The sequence below is a fragment of the Accipiter gentilis genome, chromosome 9 (assembly GCF_929443795.1).
Source record: "Accipiter gentilis chromosome 9, bAccGen1.1, whole genome shotgun sequence".
NCBI classification, from domain to species: Eukaryota; Metazoa; Chordata; class Aves; order Accipitriformes; family Accipitridae; genus Astur; species Astur gentilis.
In genome coordinates, this window is record NC_064888.1 from 38,354,311 (window position 1) to 38,371,228 (window position 16,918).

Sequence of the window (16,918 nt, forward strand, 5' to 3'; positions counted from 1 at the left end):
GAATTGTGTCTGTTTTAACTGAGCAGAATTTGGTCTGTCATGTCATATGATATTTTAAAAAAATTAAATACTAATGTCGAAATGTTTGTTCCTATGTTCGTCTCTATTGATCACAAGATATTGTTCTTCTGCTTAAATATTTCCAGGGAAGTATGGGTAGCATTACATGTATTGCCTGGAAAGGGGATATCCTGGTTCTTGGGGATGTTGATGGAAACTTAAACTTCTGGGATTTGAAAGCTAGAGTATCCAGGTATGAATGCAAATTAAGTTTGACAAACATGAGATAATGAGTGTTAGAATGTTCCCCCCCCCCCCCCCCTTTTTGTTCTTCACTGTAGGAGGTCGTCTGTGGTGTTTGAGGGGAAAAATGCCTACTGTGTTAAAATTCTCTACATTCATCTTTTGTGTTTTCAGATGGAGTAACATTTTATCAAAGTTTTTAAACTTGTTTCTTACGTTAAATCTGCAGTGGCTTCTGATAATGTGTTAAGTATTGTAGTATTCATTTCAATCATTTAATCTTTTTAGTTTTCATAATTTGGGTAGCCATTTGTGTGTGTATATATACATAGATAGATTGTTCTCCTCAATCTGTACAATATCAGGTTCTGCAACATTCATGGAAAGGATTTAACTACCCACGATATTAGGTACAGGGTGATTGATACTAATCTTGTGCTTTTCTTAGAGGGATACCTACCCACCGAAGCTGGGTGAAAAAGATACGTTTTGCCCCAGGGAAAGGAAATCAAAAACTTCTTGCAATGTACAACGATGGAGCAGAAATTTGGGATTCAAAAGAGGTAAGTGTGTGGTTTTTTGTTACGCATTTCTTTGCAAAATATACATGTTACTTCTGAAAATCAGAACAAGTCAGGGATTAAGTTTTTCTTAGTCATGATTTCTTGCTGACAGTTGTATGATAAAGTTGTATGGCTTTTCTCAGAAGATGTTTAGTTCCTATAAAGCATTTTTGAGCTGTTGTCAGTGAAAAGTACCTTTCAGTCATAGAGCTGACAATGTCTCTGAGATACTCTGTCATTCTCTTGTAATGTTTTTGAAGCAGACATTGAAAATTTAAGGGGGAGTTGTCAATCTTAGAATTTAATCTGTGGACAAGAGAATATTTTTACTACAGGTTTCTTAACTTCTGTGCGTAGTCAAGAGTATGTATTCTTCAGTGCATGGATTTAATTTGTTAGGAAATACCAGAAAGCTACACTTGTTAATTAACAATGTATAGCTTCTCATCTTACTCAGAAATTCTGTAGTAATGTTCACAAATCTTCTGGGGTTTGTTTCATAGGTCTTTCAGGGGATTATAGTACCAGGGGGAAGGAAAGATAATTGTACTGTTTTAACTTAGCCCTCTGGAGTAAGTTCAGGGTATGAGGGTATGAAACAGGAATTTTAATTTTTTTTCTGTTCACTTTGTAATGAGCACCAACTCCAAACTCAGACACTTACTTTGAGCAATGTGAAACTCTCCGTTGATGATAAGAGTTGGACAGCCGATATGACCAACCACTGTGAATTATGTTGGCAGAGCAGAATATTATCCCATGAGTCTCTCCTTGAAGTACGTTTGAATAGTTTTGATGCCATAGGATATTCCTCCTGTAGCTGTTCCCACTCTTTTTCTGGGACAAGGGAGTTTCCTACAGGAAAGCATTTAAAATTAATTCACATTTTCAGCTGAAAATCTCCCAGAATATCTGTAGAAATATTTTATAGTCTTAGTCTTATTCTCTGTCCATATAATCCTCTCTTTAGAATTTCAGCTCTGCCTACAACCGGTTATCTGATATTTTCACATTTTTCTCTAATTCTCTCACTGCTAAGAGTAATCGTGCTTGAGAGCTGTTGTCCCTTACATCTCTCTAACTCCATGCTTTGCTCTAGAACAAGTGAAAGGAATGATGATTGCAGCGGAGCCTTTGTTAATATTTCCTTATATTAACAACTGTAATGTTCTGTGGTGCTACAGAAGGGTTACAAAATGTCTAACTACTGACCTGTGGTTAGAAGTGCAGTTTAGAACATTTTGTTTATCTCTGTTTTGTTTGTGGACAATAAATCATCCTAGTCCCGTAATGTTATGTTAATAGTATGTCTAAATGTATTTCTAGACATGGTCAGTATTTATCAAGAAGGTATATTAAGGTTTATGAAGAGCATGAGTTAGTTAATGAGAACCTCACTTCTGCCTTGATGTATATGCTAGAAGAGGGACTGGAATTAAAGAGGGAGTGCAAATTTCCACCAGTTTACCATGGAAATTTTATGTCGGAAAAGATAACAAAAAAGGCAGCTGTACAGCTGTGCTCAAAAGGATCTTTTCTCAGCTCTCAATTGGGAAAAAGTATTGTTTCAGGGCAACCATGTGCCCTACTCCAAGGTTTCTAAATTCCCTACTCTCCAGAAGAGACCATTGTTAAAATGATTTATGACTAACTACACCTTTTATTGCAAATTTTGTGGTGTGCCTTGTGGGCATGTGACAGAGTCTTACACTGTGTGATGGAGAGCCTACTAAAAATGAAAAATAACTCAACTTTTCAAGGTACAAATGGTGAGCAGTTTAAGAAGTGGAAGAAACGTCAATTTCCGAATCCTGGATGTGGACTGGTGCACTTCAGACAAAGTGGTCTTGGCATCAGATGATGGGTGCATTAGAGTTTTAGACTTGTCCATGAAACCATCATGTTTTAGAATGGATGAACAGGACTTAATAGGTATGTTGATTTCTTTTTTGCTATTGACTGCTAGATACTTCATTTTGAAAGTGGACCATAAAAATGTTCAGCGTTTCTGTTAGAACAGAGAATTGTCACATGCAGAGGGTTAGATGTCCCTATAGTGGTTTTCCTAGATGCAGATAAATTTTTTAGGCTTAGGTCATATGCATGGGGGTTTTGTACAAGTTTAATCTCCTAAATAAACTATACTTGTTAATTTATATTCCAAATAAGATATTAAAAACATAAGAGCTTTTTGTACAGATGTCTAGCAAATTGACCTAAAAACCATCTGTACATCAATTAGGTATCAGTGCCCACATCACTGATACTCGTTACGTGATTTTGAAACATTTGTTAATGTGTGAAAATGACTTTTCTAATACTTCCAGATATCAAAGACAGTTTATAGACTGATTCATTGCTTTTCAAAGTAGATTTTCCCACTGAACTCTAAAATAGCAATATCAGTGCTGTTTGACTTTTTTGCCATATGTTTAAGAAGGGAATTTAAATATTTAACTATTTAAATAGTTAACTAAGCTATATTTTTCTAATTTTTTTGTTATTACTGGTGTTCCAAATGACTCCTCTTGTTTTGGTCTTTTTGGTCAATCCTGCCTTTACTCATACAATTTCCTTAAAACATGTGGATTCTAAGATGTGTAATAAACAAAATTGTGATGTGGGGAGCTGTGGTGTGGGAGTTGAGGAAACACATACTTTGTCACTATCAGCTATTTTTACTATCAAATGAATGTTGTGTAATATTAAGCTATAAAAATTAATGTTCTAAAACCAAGCACTCTGAAATTAGGATATGCCAGGGTTAAGGTTGTCTGTGATTTAGCTGTCCTTCTGCCTCTACACTGTGATAATCTTTTAATTACAAAATCACATTTACAAGATTCCTACATCAATCAGTGCATATGAAGTACAGGGAATTGCTGAATATTTAATAATGTAGCTGGCTGGTACTTGCTTTACTTCTAAGTCACTGGGTAGCTTTTACTGCATATCATCCAAACCTTGTACTGAATACAGAATTACTAACTTCTAAATTTGTATGACAGCAGTTAGTACTATAATTTCCATCTAATTTCTTTGCTAATATAGACATGTATTAAACTGCACAACATTCTTTTTGGATGATGGCTATTAATCCTGGTATTACACTGTAGAAACTACGATTGCAAAGTAAAACTAAAACATGCATTACGGTACATTTTGGTATAGCTGTACTTATTTTCCAGCGTGTCCTTGTAGTAGCAATAATCATCATATACAGCTCTACTTAATGCCAGCATAATATATTCTAGAAGTGTGTGGCTAAATTCAATATGGAGTGTCCTCAAATTCCCACTTGAGCATGGTTGACAACCCTGTATCTTCTATGAAATGTTTTTGCTTGAGTGCAAAGATAAGCTTTTGCGTCTAGTAAAATGCTGTATATATGAAAAGGCTGTGATTTATGATTTTCTTCTGGTGCTTGCAAACAAGGTGGTACATTTTATGGTTACTGAACACAGTGTTATTGCACATTAGCCACTCAACAATGAATGTTTTTCTTTTGTTTCAGAGCCTGCATGGTGTCCCTATCTGCTTGTTCCAAGGGCTTCATTAGCTTTGAAAGCATTCTTGTTGCATCAGCCGTGGAATGAGAAATATTCTTTAGATATTATAAACATGTAAGAAGAAATACATATCTCTATTTAAAATATTACTCTTTTTTTAAAATCCTGTGTCTTTTGTTAGTCTTTCTGTGCAAATACCTGTTAGACATATAAGTTTTCTCGCTCTTTGGGACAATCGAAAAGATAATAGCTTCACTATTTATTACTGAAAGTAATAAATAGAAAAGTCTTTAAGGTCAAGTGTTTCATTTCTTTTGACTTTCAGTAGCACTTGGCTATTGAAAACTGCTGTCTTTAAGGTACTGGCAATATTTTAATGTCATTTACAGGTTATATTACTTCAGAGAACAACTGTATGTTCTCTTTGTTCAAGAAGTTAATGTAATTATAGTCAGAGTTGGTTCCTAAAGTAAGTGAAAAGTCTAGCTGAAAGTGATAGTCTAACTGATAGTCTAATAGGCCTGTCTTTACTTTTAGTGCACCATGCTTCACATCATAGTAGGAGCACCTTTCTCTATCCTTTATTGTGTTTGTGTGCTGTTGGTGGTCATGTAATAATGGGCTAGGCATTGTCATTTTCATTAATTTCAAGGTTAATGAATAAAAGAAAAGTGGGAAAAGAAAGATTGCTGGCACCGACTCTGAGGTTGAGAGAAAACAAAAACAATCTTTCATTACTATTTTGGAACTAGTAACTAAACGAAGAATCTTGCATGAATGGCTTGCCATAAGAATGTTAAAGATTTTTAGATAGTTTCCATATATATTCTTGTGTTGGTAATACAGGAAACCTTTTCTTTTTTTTTTTCTTTTTTATTTTTTTTATCCAGTGATTATCCGGAGAATGAAAATATTAAAAACCTTCTTCAAGAGCAGTTGAATTCATTGTCCAAGTAAGACTTTCCCTATTAATAGTCAAGTAAGTTAGTGAATTCAGAGAAGGCAGTAAATCTGAAATTTGTGGCAATTCACAACTTAATGAAGAAAGAATACTTTTTGCTTCTCTAAAGATAAGCTTGAGTAATGACAACTTTTCTTTTAAACACAGTTAACTTTTATTTTTATGTAATTACTGAGGGTGGTGCTTTATACATTTTATTGAAGATTTTAAATTTTTATTTCTATTTTTTCTAATTAAAAACCATAATACATTCTCAAAAATATTTTTTTTAAATAAGCAAATTATCTCAAAGTATTTTGGTAAATATTGACTCAACAGTCAAAATGTATTGTTCTGAATATGTAAAGTGTGATGGAAGTCAGTACTGAATTTTTAATATGGATTTATAGTAGTGGCTGACAACTAGAGATTTAAAGATACCGATTAGGGTTAGTATATAATTTGTAATTGACCGGTGAGCATTCATAATATTTTAGGCAACACTTCTCAGTGAAGTATGGTTCTTTGATGTTGGTCCAGACTGCATTGGACACTGCTACTTAAACGCTCCAAGGTTTGTTAAGTTCTTTAAGCTTTGAGGAAGACAAGACGAACGATTCTAAAAACCTTTTATTAAAGATATACTTTCAGTGTAATGTTAACGCACATTGCTCTGCTTACACAGAAAACAGATTTTGACATTCCATTTAATCTATGAAAATTATATTTGAAGCTAGTAAACAGAAGTTTTTCCATTTTCCTTTTGTCCTTTTGTTTAGTAGGATGGAAAAGATAACTTAGCATATTTTTATCCAGTTAAAACATCTGTAGAAAACCTAAATTCATGCATGTGGATCTCTTATGCTATGGCACTGCGTAGTTGCAAAATTATTTGTAATAAAATTAATCTTGTAATTTGTAGAATCACTGCAGACTAATTTATAGCTTTGTATACACCCTTGTGGTTGTTCCCTTTATTACAAGAATAAGGTGTTCCTGATGGACTCACTGTTTGTATTTAAACTGGTAGGGTGACTTGCTTCTTGAGATCAGTTATGTTTCGAACTATGTATACTTCCTGTGGTAATTGTTTTGATAGAAGCATTTTTTCATTTCAGAAAAGAAATTGTGTATTTTGGGGTTTGATTTTTTCAATTTGTAGGTGAAATAGCCTATTTTTGTTCAAAACCAACCAAACAAAAAAACTTGCACAGCATTTTACAGATTATTTATGGTCTTCTCTTTTTGCAGTGACATAAAGAAACTTTTCCTTGATCCGGATTTTACTTTCTTGCAAAGATGTCTCCTAGTTGCCAGGTAGTAGAGATTCAGATAACTATATCAAATATTTCCCAATAAAATCTTGATCCTATTAAGTATTCAACTAATCCTCCTTTACTCAGTGCAATTCCTAAACTACTTTGTTACCCATGTATTAGTGTTTTCAGGACTGAGACTGGACATGTTACCTTACTGAAACAGTTTTATTTGCTTGGTGGATGCAGAGAACTTCCTTCAGTCTTGGTGGTATTTTCATAAATGCAGTTCTTCTAACTGCATTACATTTAGTTGTACAATGTCCAAAAATGTAATTCAGAGCTTCACAACACACAATAAATTATATGCAAACAGGGAAAGGCCTGTTTTTTTATTTCAAATGTATTTGTTCTGTGTTGTTGTTCTGCCTAAACCGTAGCTAATTTTAGTGTGTCTATATTCAGAGGTGTTTTTCAAACTTGGTAACTTTCTTGTAGTTGAAAGAGGGTATTAGTGATTAAGTGTAAAATAATAATAGAATATCAATTTCTACATATTTATATGCTGAACATTCACTGAATTTAATTACTATTGTAACAGTCGTCTTATTTATCTAGCTTGCTGAATGTCATTCCTTAATCTTCTCTTGTAGTTTGTCCCATTGATAATGCAAAGTACTTGTGGTGCCAACAAGAATGCATGGTCTTTGTAAAAAGAGATTTTAAATGTATAATATTTCTATGTGGCATTTGAAAAAATACGAACATATTTCACATCCTATCTTCTCAGACTGTATGGGGATGAATCTGAGCTGCATTTCTGGACTATTGCTGCCCACTATTTGCACAGCTTATCCCAGGAAAAGCCTGCAAAACCAACAGACGCAGCTATCCTTCAAGAACAGTTGGTTAATCCCTTGGATATATGCTATGACATACTGTGTGAAAATTACTACTTCCAGGTATTTCAAGGAGTTCAAAAATATATTTAATAAGAATGTCATCAGCACAATAAACACTCAGCATTGTAACCTTCGTATTATCTTACAGCTTTTCACTATACATATTTCACTTTTATTAGTAACATACCACTCTGAATTAAATCACGCCCTATTATTTAAAAATAGGGGGTGTTCCAAAAACTCTCAAAATACTTCCATATCTTTTAAATGCTTGGTTTTTATTTCTTATGGTAGTCTTACATTTAAAATGTCTTTCCTTCTTTGTGCAGAAATTCCAACTTGAAAGGGTAAATCTCCAGGAAGTGAAGAGATCAACATATGATCATACCAGGAAATGTGCTGATCAACTTCTTCTTTTGGGCCAGGTTTGTGGGTAATATTTGAATTTTTTATTCTTCTTCCCTGTCCATTTTATGTACTTATGCTATTCAAGTAAAGTTTTGTCTAACTCGTGTGTGGTGTTTCGTACTTTTATTCACCTTGTGCATAGACCTTGTGCTGTCTTTAATATGTTATTACACTGCAGACTCTGTGTAATGAAATGGTATATGGTAATGTTTGGTGTTACCTGCGTAAGACTATTTCATTTTCATGGGAAACCTGTAAAAATCTTTCTTTCCATCTTGTGACTAGAAAAGCAAAAATTACATTTTGAGTTTCCCAGAAATAACTAAAACTTAACATCTTTGGGATGACTCAGTCTGCACTCAGTACTCTCATTTTAGGTAACAGGATGTACCTAAGCTTCTGGCAGACCTGTACTGAGCAATGAGACACAGACACACACAGAGCTGCTCACTGAGACCCTGATAAGAATATTGTTGCATTTGTACAGTATATATCATGAGCTGTTCCCTACTAATGCAGTTGTGCTGCATCTATTTCCAAAAATAGCTTCGGTGTTACTAGCTCAAACATAAATGATTTCTATGCCACTGTACGTTTGAGCATGTCAACAAATGTTACCAGTAAAAGATGCCAGAAATATTTAGTCTGTAGATAGTCTGTTTAAAATGCCAGTTTAGAGAAGTTAAAAAATGCCACTTTATTGAATCACTGTATTTTAATCTGTATTTAATGTGGTTTTTCATTATTTCTGTAATTAGCTAAGCCATCAGTTGACTGACCTCACCAAATTGACCTCTCTAAAAGTCAGGCATCTCATTTTAATAAGAGGCAGAGATGACATGCCTGCAGTGATTCATTTGATTTGGAGACAGGTGTCTGCAGCCAGTGTAATGAGCCCCACTGGTTAGGTGCTCAGCTGTAGCTAAACATTTTAAATGCATGAAGTCGTACCTTTGTTTTAAAATACCCAGTATTGAATCAGTACTTGAGATCCTGGCCAGTTTCTGCATCTTTACAATTTTATTTCTTCTCTGCTTATTTTAAATGCTTCTTTTCCTTTTGTAACTCTGCAAAAGATTATGTAAAAAAGGAAATAAATATTCTGAATTAAATTTTTATTTGGTGTCTTCCAGAAATGTTAGCCTGTGATTAAATATTATATTCATGATGGGTGTTAAATGCTATCCTTACTCAGGATGCTTTATTGAAATAGGATCTTAATTATTACTACGCTGGTAGATATTTTTGTAGTCTGTTTTAGAATTATTAACATATTTAGAATAACAATATAATATTTAGAATAATAATAATATAGAGAATGTATTTTGAATAATAATATTTAATTAATATTTAGAATTGTTATTTGTTCCATGTCTTTAAAAGGGTAAAAATAGAAAGACTTGTTTAAAAGTGAATATGTTGTGGTCAAAGTTGTATTTTTTTTCTCTTGCCAGACTGACAGAGCAGTACAACTACTGTTAGAAACAAGTTCAGAGAATGCACATTATTACTGTGATTCACTCAAAGCTTGCTTGGTCACAACTGTCACCTCATCAGGTCCATCTCAAAGTACCATTAAACTGGTAGCAACCAACATGATAGCCAATGGAAAGCTTGCAGGTAAAAAGTGACTTTAATTTTATGTTTGCTTATAAACAAGTAATTCTGATCTTATTAAGGCTGCTGATGGAGATGGGAGAGCAGAAAGTTGTAACATCTTATATGTTGCATATGCTATAGTATGCACTATCTAGAGTACTTACCACAAAAATGAGCAGTAACTCAAGTTATAAAGTTCAACCTGTATTGATTAATTTTCATTGGAAAAATGTATTTCTGGAATACTTCTCTTGGCAACTGCTACCACTAAAAGAGGTTGAGCACATAAAGCTACTTATTTTCCACTTCCTAATTAAAGACTTAATTAAAAAATAGTTTCTTATTGCTGAAATTGAAATACGGACTTAGTTTCCCTTCCAGTTCAGAACATGCTTCAAAAAGTGTGTTTACTTGCATGTACAGGTAAACTTCGCTTCCATATGCAGGTTAGTTTTGCTTAATGCAAGAGATGTTCACAACGTGATGATTGACTGAAATATTCAAAGACATGCAGAGAAAATACAAATGTCTGTACTTGCCTGGAAAAATACTTTCCACTCTGTGGACAATTAACACTTCACTCTTAATAATTACACTATGGGCAACATTAAATTAAAATAAAAGATGATTTATGAAATCTGTTTATTTGACTTGAAAAGATCATTATCTCTTTATGATGAGAAGTCCAGTGAACTCCTTGTCATTTGTATTTAGGACAAAGATAAATGAGAGCTTTGTGATGTCCTAAGCTGTAGCGCAGGAAAAAGATGATAACTGACAACTAGTCTATATGGAGAGCCAGGTGGTAGAAATTAGGGGTTTTCAGCATCTTCCTATGCCAAGGACATAAGAAAGGTCCTTTTTCTGGGGATGAATGATCTGCTCACACCTATATAGCAACTCTTTTTTCCCTTAACTTATTATGTAGTGTGCTTGTTATTTTCCAGAAGGTGTACAGTTACTGTGTCTGATCGATAAGGCTGCTGATGCTTGTCGCTACTTGCAAACTTATGGTGAATGGAATCGTGCAGCATGGCTTGCAAAGGTATGTAATTTCTCGATTTTCAGTTTGCTAACATAAATGACCTACTTATTATACGTAGGTATGAAGGCTGATATGGGTGCTAAAGTTCTCCAAAGTTAAAAAACTGAAACATCAATTTGAAATATCATCACCAGTTCTTTTCATGTGTTCAGCTATAACAAGCCAGTCCATTCAATCAGTGTTGACAGATTCTTCTTCAGCCTTTTGACTACAGGGGTCTGCCCTCATCATCCAAATGACAGGATTTGAGCTTAAAAATTGTTGGAATACTCAATTTGCTAATTTTTGAGCAGTGATTTGTGAAGTTGCATATATAGCTGCAGCAGTACAGAGTTCATAAACAACTACAAAAAACGACTCCTGGAAGTGGATAAGTAATTAGGCAGTGACTTTGTGCTGAGCTCCATGTAGCATGTGTACTGATTTTAAAGTTAGCACCAACCACGTAAATTTGCATCAACTTCTGTTTTGGTATGCACATGTCTTTACAGTAAAAGTACTTAGACACAGCATTAATTCTCCAAATTATAGTGGACAGGAAGCAGTAAGGATGATCTTTCAGTGTCTCTAAGTAAAATTTCTGTTATGTTTCCTGCAGAAAGTATGGAAAAAGTCATACTCAGATTTTCTAAATGAGTGAATCCCACTCTTAAGAAAAACAAAGATGTTTTGTCCTTAACTCTTCAGTAAAGGATAAAGATTTCTAACTTGATACTTGAGGTTTTAGAAAAGCCTTGTGGTAAAACTAATGTTAAACATGTAAATATGAAGTGGCCATATGAGTCCATACTCCACTCCATATTGAGTGGAGTATTTTTACACCTATATATTTCTAATTTTCCTTTATATTTTATGAATCCAAGGGATAAGTGTACTTTTTATAAAAAAAATTCAGATGCTTTTACTTCTGCCCAAAGTGTTTCACTGAAAAAAAATGAAACGGGAGCAGAATGCTCTCTTTAGTTAGCAGCTGAGAATTCATAACTGGCTTTCCCATCTCTTAAAGGTTCGTTTGAACTCAGAGGAGTGTGCTGATGTGTTAAAGCGTTGGGTAGACCACCTTTGCTCTCCACAAGTCAACCAGAAGTCCAAAGCCATTCTTGTCCTCTTGTCACTTGGATGCTTTACAAAAGTCGCAGAGATGTTGCATAGGTAAAGACGAAACACGACAATCTGTATTTTGTCTTGTCCAAGATTTGTTATTTAAGCATTTGTGATTCAGAAGTCAAGGGAGAGGGAGAGTCTGCAGTTTGATTTCTGACACTTGTTTCTATTTTAGCGTGTTTTTCTTTAATTAACTGTAGCCTCAGTAGTACATAATTTCTGTCTGCTTGAACTGATCTTTTTGTTGCAATTTCAGTAAAAATACTGGCATTTAATTTACTGCAGACTTTAAGGTTGCTAGCACCCATTGACCAAGCAGGAACAATTTATAGTAGCTATGATTATTTCTGAGTAAGTTGAGCCTTGATCTTTCAAAAATTTTGCATCGAATGTTAGTTACTTGCGTGCAAGGAGGAAGAGGGGGTGCAAGAAGCTTGGGGAGAGGGCAGCGTCAGACTGACGGGTGCGAGGGGAGCACGAGGCGGGACGTGGGAACAGTATGACCTGTTGCTACTTACTGCCCGGGACCAGGATAGCAGCATTCACTGCCGTGATGAAAGCACCCAGCACTGTTGTGATGTAGTGAACGCTCAAGGACTAGGAAGCATGAAGGCGCAGAGAGCGAGGTAGAGCAACACTGGAAACAGAGAGCAGCACGTGTTGTGGGAGTGTGGGTATGTGCCGTAGTGACAGCTAAATGGTGATGCTGTTTGACCTTGGTGATGATCAGAAGCCTTGTTCAGCCCTCAGTGCAGAAGAGATTTGCCACTCCAGACCTAGGTGCAAAGTTTTAGAAAGCCTGTGTGCAAGTGTTTTGATGCGATGTCTTGGAATACTTTTCTGTTTTGTGTCCTAACAAATTATTCTCTTTTGGTTTTTTTCCCCCATTTAACAGTATGAGGTACTTTGATAGAGCAGCTTTATTTGTCGAAGCTTGTCTGAAGTATGGGGCATTTGAAGTTAATGACGATACAAATATCCTTTTTCTGAAATCCTGTTTTTGCATCTCTGTACTCATACACAGTGAGTATGCATGAGCCAATGTTAGATGAACTAGCCTGCTAGGGAATAGAAGTTCCTATTTTTATTTTCCAGGTTGTGTAGGTTGAAGGTAGTGTGAGGAAATAAGTGAAAAGGAGTCATTTGCGTAAATCCATAACACTACCTCCTCCTGGTGCTCTCTGAGGCCTGTGGCACTGGAATACAAAGTAAAAGTGAAAAAAATAATCATAACAGAGAAAAGAACGGATGATAAAATGTTCTTTGCAGAACTTGGAAATTATTACTGCAGCCTGTATAGCGAAATTGGTGGTTCAGTTATCTTTTAAACACTGTATCTCAGGAAAAAAATCCCTTCACTGAACCCCTGTATACACCAACGTACTGTTTTAGTGATTGAAGGCTTTTTTGAAGGAGTCAGTTCTGAGACAGTGAAAACAAAGAAAATGAAGGGTCGAGATCAGATGAGCTGATTGTGCAATACAATCTGCACATCTAACCTCATGTTCTGGAAACTCGAACAGTTACTCTAATTTATTATTTATTGCATATAATACAAATGCATATGTAAATAATACCTGATTGTGTTTTATGGAGTCATCACTGATGTCAGCTTGATGGAGCCACTAATAAGTCATGTAGGTAACTCCATATCTAATTAATGAACAAATCTTGTAGTATGACCTTACAGTTTCTTAAGTTCTTTTGCAAGTTATGACATGGTGTTATGGCAGGTACTTATGCGTGTCTGCAATGTATCTGTTGTAGTTTATAGCACTCTGCATATTACCGGATAAATGCTAATATGCATTCAATAGTAGAATTTAAAGCACCTTTTTTGTCTTATTTGTGCTGAAAAATACTGAATTAGCACAATTGGCAGCAACGTTCAGCATTTTCAGCTTGGGAGAGAGAGCTAAGGAGTGGGAAAAAAAAAAAGATTCCGAGATTTTTCATTTTGCTATTAATTTGTGTTTTCCTTAATGCTTCCTTTACATAAGTTGATCCATGCTGTATACGCAGATTATGCCAGAAGCTTGAAGCTTCTGGGCTTTAAACAGGGAGCTATTCTTTTTGCCTCAAAAGCAGGAGAAACTGGTAAAGAGTTACTGACTGAGCTCAAACAGCCTAAAGAGGAAGTGACACAAGAGTAAGAATTTTATGATTATGAGGAGATTTGGGTTGTGTATCAGACTGAGATTCCACTGTGTGAAAATACATTTTTCTTTTGAATCGCTGTAATAGCTGGTATGTGTGATTTGAGCAAATATTGTTAAATGTGTGTGGAGGCAAGATTAAGAACTGGTTTATGTTTATTTTTATGTTAAGATTGTCTTCACTTTCACAAGAGGGGAAAGAAGCCTATGACAATATTACCCAAGAATTTTTCCAACTTTTTCAACTATAGAAGAAATCAAATTTAAAAATGTGCTGAAAGAGTTCTATACCTGTGTAAAAGTCTACTCCATTTACTTTTAAAAATGAAATCTTTATAGTTCTTCACTACTGTTGTATTTATATGTATAAATGATTCAATCTGTACTATAAAAATATAAATATATTTAAAGAATAAATAGAGATCACAAAACACACAGTTCTTTCCTGGAACACTGTGTTTTCTCAATCCAATTTCTCTGTTTAAAATTACTGTTATTATATATCAGTTCACTGTATTGTCATTTTCATAAATGTCTGGAATAGAAGCTTTAACAGGTTTACTTACGAAAGTCTCCTTACATTCCAAAAAATCCATAAAATGTCCTTTTTTTCAATTAAGGTATTGTTATATTCCATGTTATTCTTAAGTGTGCACTCCCTGCACACCTTAGGGACTAAATTCTGCCTTGTGTTGACTGGTTCATGGGATCAAAGGATGAGAGAAGATCCTACCTCAAATGCAGCAAGGTAGGCTCCTGCAAGAATATTCAGGAGACTGCTAATGCTATCTCCACAGTTACTGTTTTGTTTGTTATTTGAATGTGTGATTAACAATAGGTAAAAAAACCCAACTATTGTGCAAAGCCAAAATGCTGGCTTTTTAATTAGATACTTTTTATGCTAACACATCTTATAGTCTAGATACTTAAGGATGCCACCAGTCACATCTTTTCTCATTTTTGTGCCAGTATTTCAGTATTTAAGTGCTTGTTTTCATTATTGTTTCTTATGTCAGATATATCTTTTCTATTTATTACTGATTGACTGAGCAATTTTACAGCCAAGGAGTGGATGCTGATGTTAAATTGCCATTGCAAATTGATGACTGTGGCATGTGAAGATCAGTCTTGGCTAAAAAAAATAATAAAACTATTCTTTGTAAGAAGTTGTTGGAGCTACTGAAGTTTAGTACGCAGTAGTAAAACCAATCATACCATGTAAAAGGTCTCTCATTTGAATCTAATTCATGGCTTGTCTACATTCTCCTTATGTTCGAGTATTTGTGGATACGTATTCTGCACTCCTTCCTAGAGGAGCACCAGCTTCAGGACATCTCTAACTCCATAAAACTTTTAGTTCAAATCTAAAATAACATTTCGAAAGGTTAGGCTTTTCAATAATGATGTTTTTTATACAAATTGAAAATGCGAGTTTCATCGTCCTAAACAGAAAAAGTGTTTTAACTGCAATGTATCTTAATTCTTCTTGCCACATCTTACATAGACCACAAAATACTTTCTGTTCAAGGTAGTATGAACAGTGCTTATATAGTTACTTTAGCTTGGGAAGACAAGCATACAATGAAATTTGCCTTAAGTATTAACTGGTGAGCAACAGAGTTGAGCAAAATTAACTTGTCATTAACAATGGCCTAAATTCTGGGTCACATTGACTACTACAACACTCCTCGATTCCTACTCTTGTGTTTGGTAGCAGTACTCATGGACAAAGTTACTACAGAGTTAATGTAAGCACATGCAAACTTGTTCTTAGAATTGTTTGTCAATGGGTCTCTGGAAAAAAAATCTGCTTTAATGTACACTTGGATTTATAAATCTAATGTTTTTAAAAGAAACACATTGCAAAGGCCTTTTAATACTGGATGTTTCTATTAACTTTAAGCGTGAAAGTTGCAGAATACTGTGTGGCATTCCCAAGTGAAACCTTTATGATGAAAATAGAGTGTAAAAGTGATTGAAAAGTTTATTTAGATAATAATGCTGTCACACTACAATAATAAAAACAAACTTTCAAAATCTCTGTGTCCTTATTTAATACAAAAACATCATCTGTTGCACTGGGATTGAATGCTGATTGTGTAATTGTTGTCATTTTGCCTTCTGGGCCAGCACAACGCTCAGGGCTGGTATTAGTAGAGGAAGTGATTATCCTTTGCACATATTAGTCACCTTTTCTGTATTATTACTAATGAAACGTTGGGTTTGAGTAGCTTTACTAGCAAACATAACATTTGTACAGGTTAAATTAGAGCAGGACATTGTCTGGGCTTTCTGATTTTTTTTAAAAGCACAGAAATAAGTGATGAAAGAAAAAAGCTTCCTTTCTGTCTTCATGCTACCCTGCAGACAGTAATACAAGACTTTTCCTTGCTTCTCAGCTGATGCCAGCGAGACTGCACATCTTGGTTTTGTCTAGGAGGCAGGTACGCTTACATCAGTGTAGGTAATCAACTTCTCAAAAATACGAAATGCATTCAGCAATGCTGAGATCCACGTCAGTGCAGTCTTGTTTTTCTCCTTCCTAGTTCACATAACTTTCCTCTTGCCTCTTAGGATTCTTTTGTCACTTTGGCTTAGAAGTTGTTTAAAAAAATACAGATAACTGTCTGATGTATAATTGGTTTGTACAATATGAAATGTGTGAAGCTTCTCACTTGTATGTTTGAAGGACAAGACCAAGAGTTTGGAACATATACAGTGAGCGGAGTGAATTTTTTAAAGTTTCCAGTAAATATGATTTTAACTCCTTTAGATCCCTTTGAGAATTCATTCCTCGAACCACTGTGAATAGTTCAAGTAGCAGCTGAAGTGTATAGTCTGTATTTTCCAGGTTTTGCATTTTGAAGCTTTTGTCAGCAGTGAAGTCTGTAACGCAGCCGTAATTCTGGAACCTGGCATTGGCCGTTCCTGGCAATGAAGAAACTGTAGAGGAATTGAGTTTGCAAGCCAATGTATTAATGATTCTTTATTCATTTTTCTTTCAACATGGGTCTTACATTAATTAAGCATGATGTTTGATTATCAGAGCAGATTATTTGGTAGCTATTTTAAGATTCCTTTGCAAAAGGCCAGGGCCTTTGTCCATAAATAAGGAGGGTTTTTTGACGTTTGGGTTGTCTAGGTGGAGAATATTTTATAGCATCACTAGGATGATTACCTGGTCATAATATTA

General features: G+C 34.8%; 1 protein-coding gene across 6 annotated transcripts in view; it reads left to right on the plus strand.

The window, feature by feature from the left end:
* WDR11 (WD repeat domain 11) overlaps positions 1-16,343 on the plus strand; it is a 50,554-nt gene extending 34,211 nt beyond the window's left edge. For 4 of the 6 annotated variants that reach the window (XM_049809542.1, XM_049809543.1, XM_049809544.1 and 1 more), the window contains exons 17-29: positions 147-253; positions 692-806; positions 2,567-2,738; positions 4,321-4,429; positions 5,206-5,268; positions 6,507-6,572; positions 7,302-7,473; positions 7,743-7,838; positions 9,276-9,441; positions 10,368-10,465; positions 11,472-11,617; positions 12,465-12,544; positions 13,565-16,343. In XM_049809542.1, the coding sequence (XP_049665499.1) occupies positions 147-253; positions 692-806; positions 2,567-2,738; positions 4,321-4,429; positions 5,206-5,268; positions 6,507-6,572; positions 7,302-7,473; positions 7,743-7,838; positions 9,276-9,441; positions 10,368-10,465; positions 11,472-11,617; positions 12,465-12,544; positions 13,565-13,722 (1,548 nt within the window). In that variant the 3' untranslated portion in view covers positions 13,723-16,343. Of the gene's footprint in view, positions 1-146; positions 254-691; positions 807-2,566; positions 2,739-4,320; positions 4,430-5,205; positions 5,269-6,506; positions 6,573-7,301; positions 7,474-7,742; positions 7,847-9,275; positions 9,442-10,367; positions 10,466-11,471; positions 11,618-12,464; positions 12,545-13,564 lie in introns of those variants that run through there. The other 2 variants (XM_049809546.1, XM_049809547.1) reach the window with 2 other exon arrangements.
* Positions 16,344-16,918: the final 575 nt, after the last annotated feature.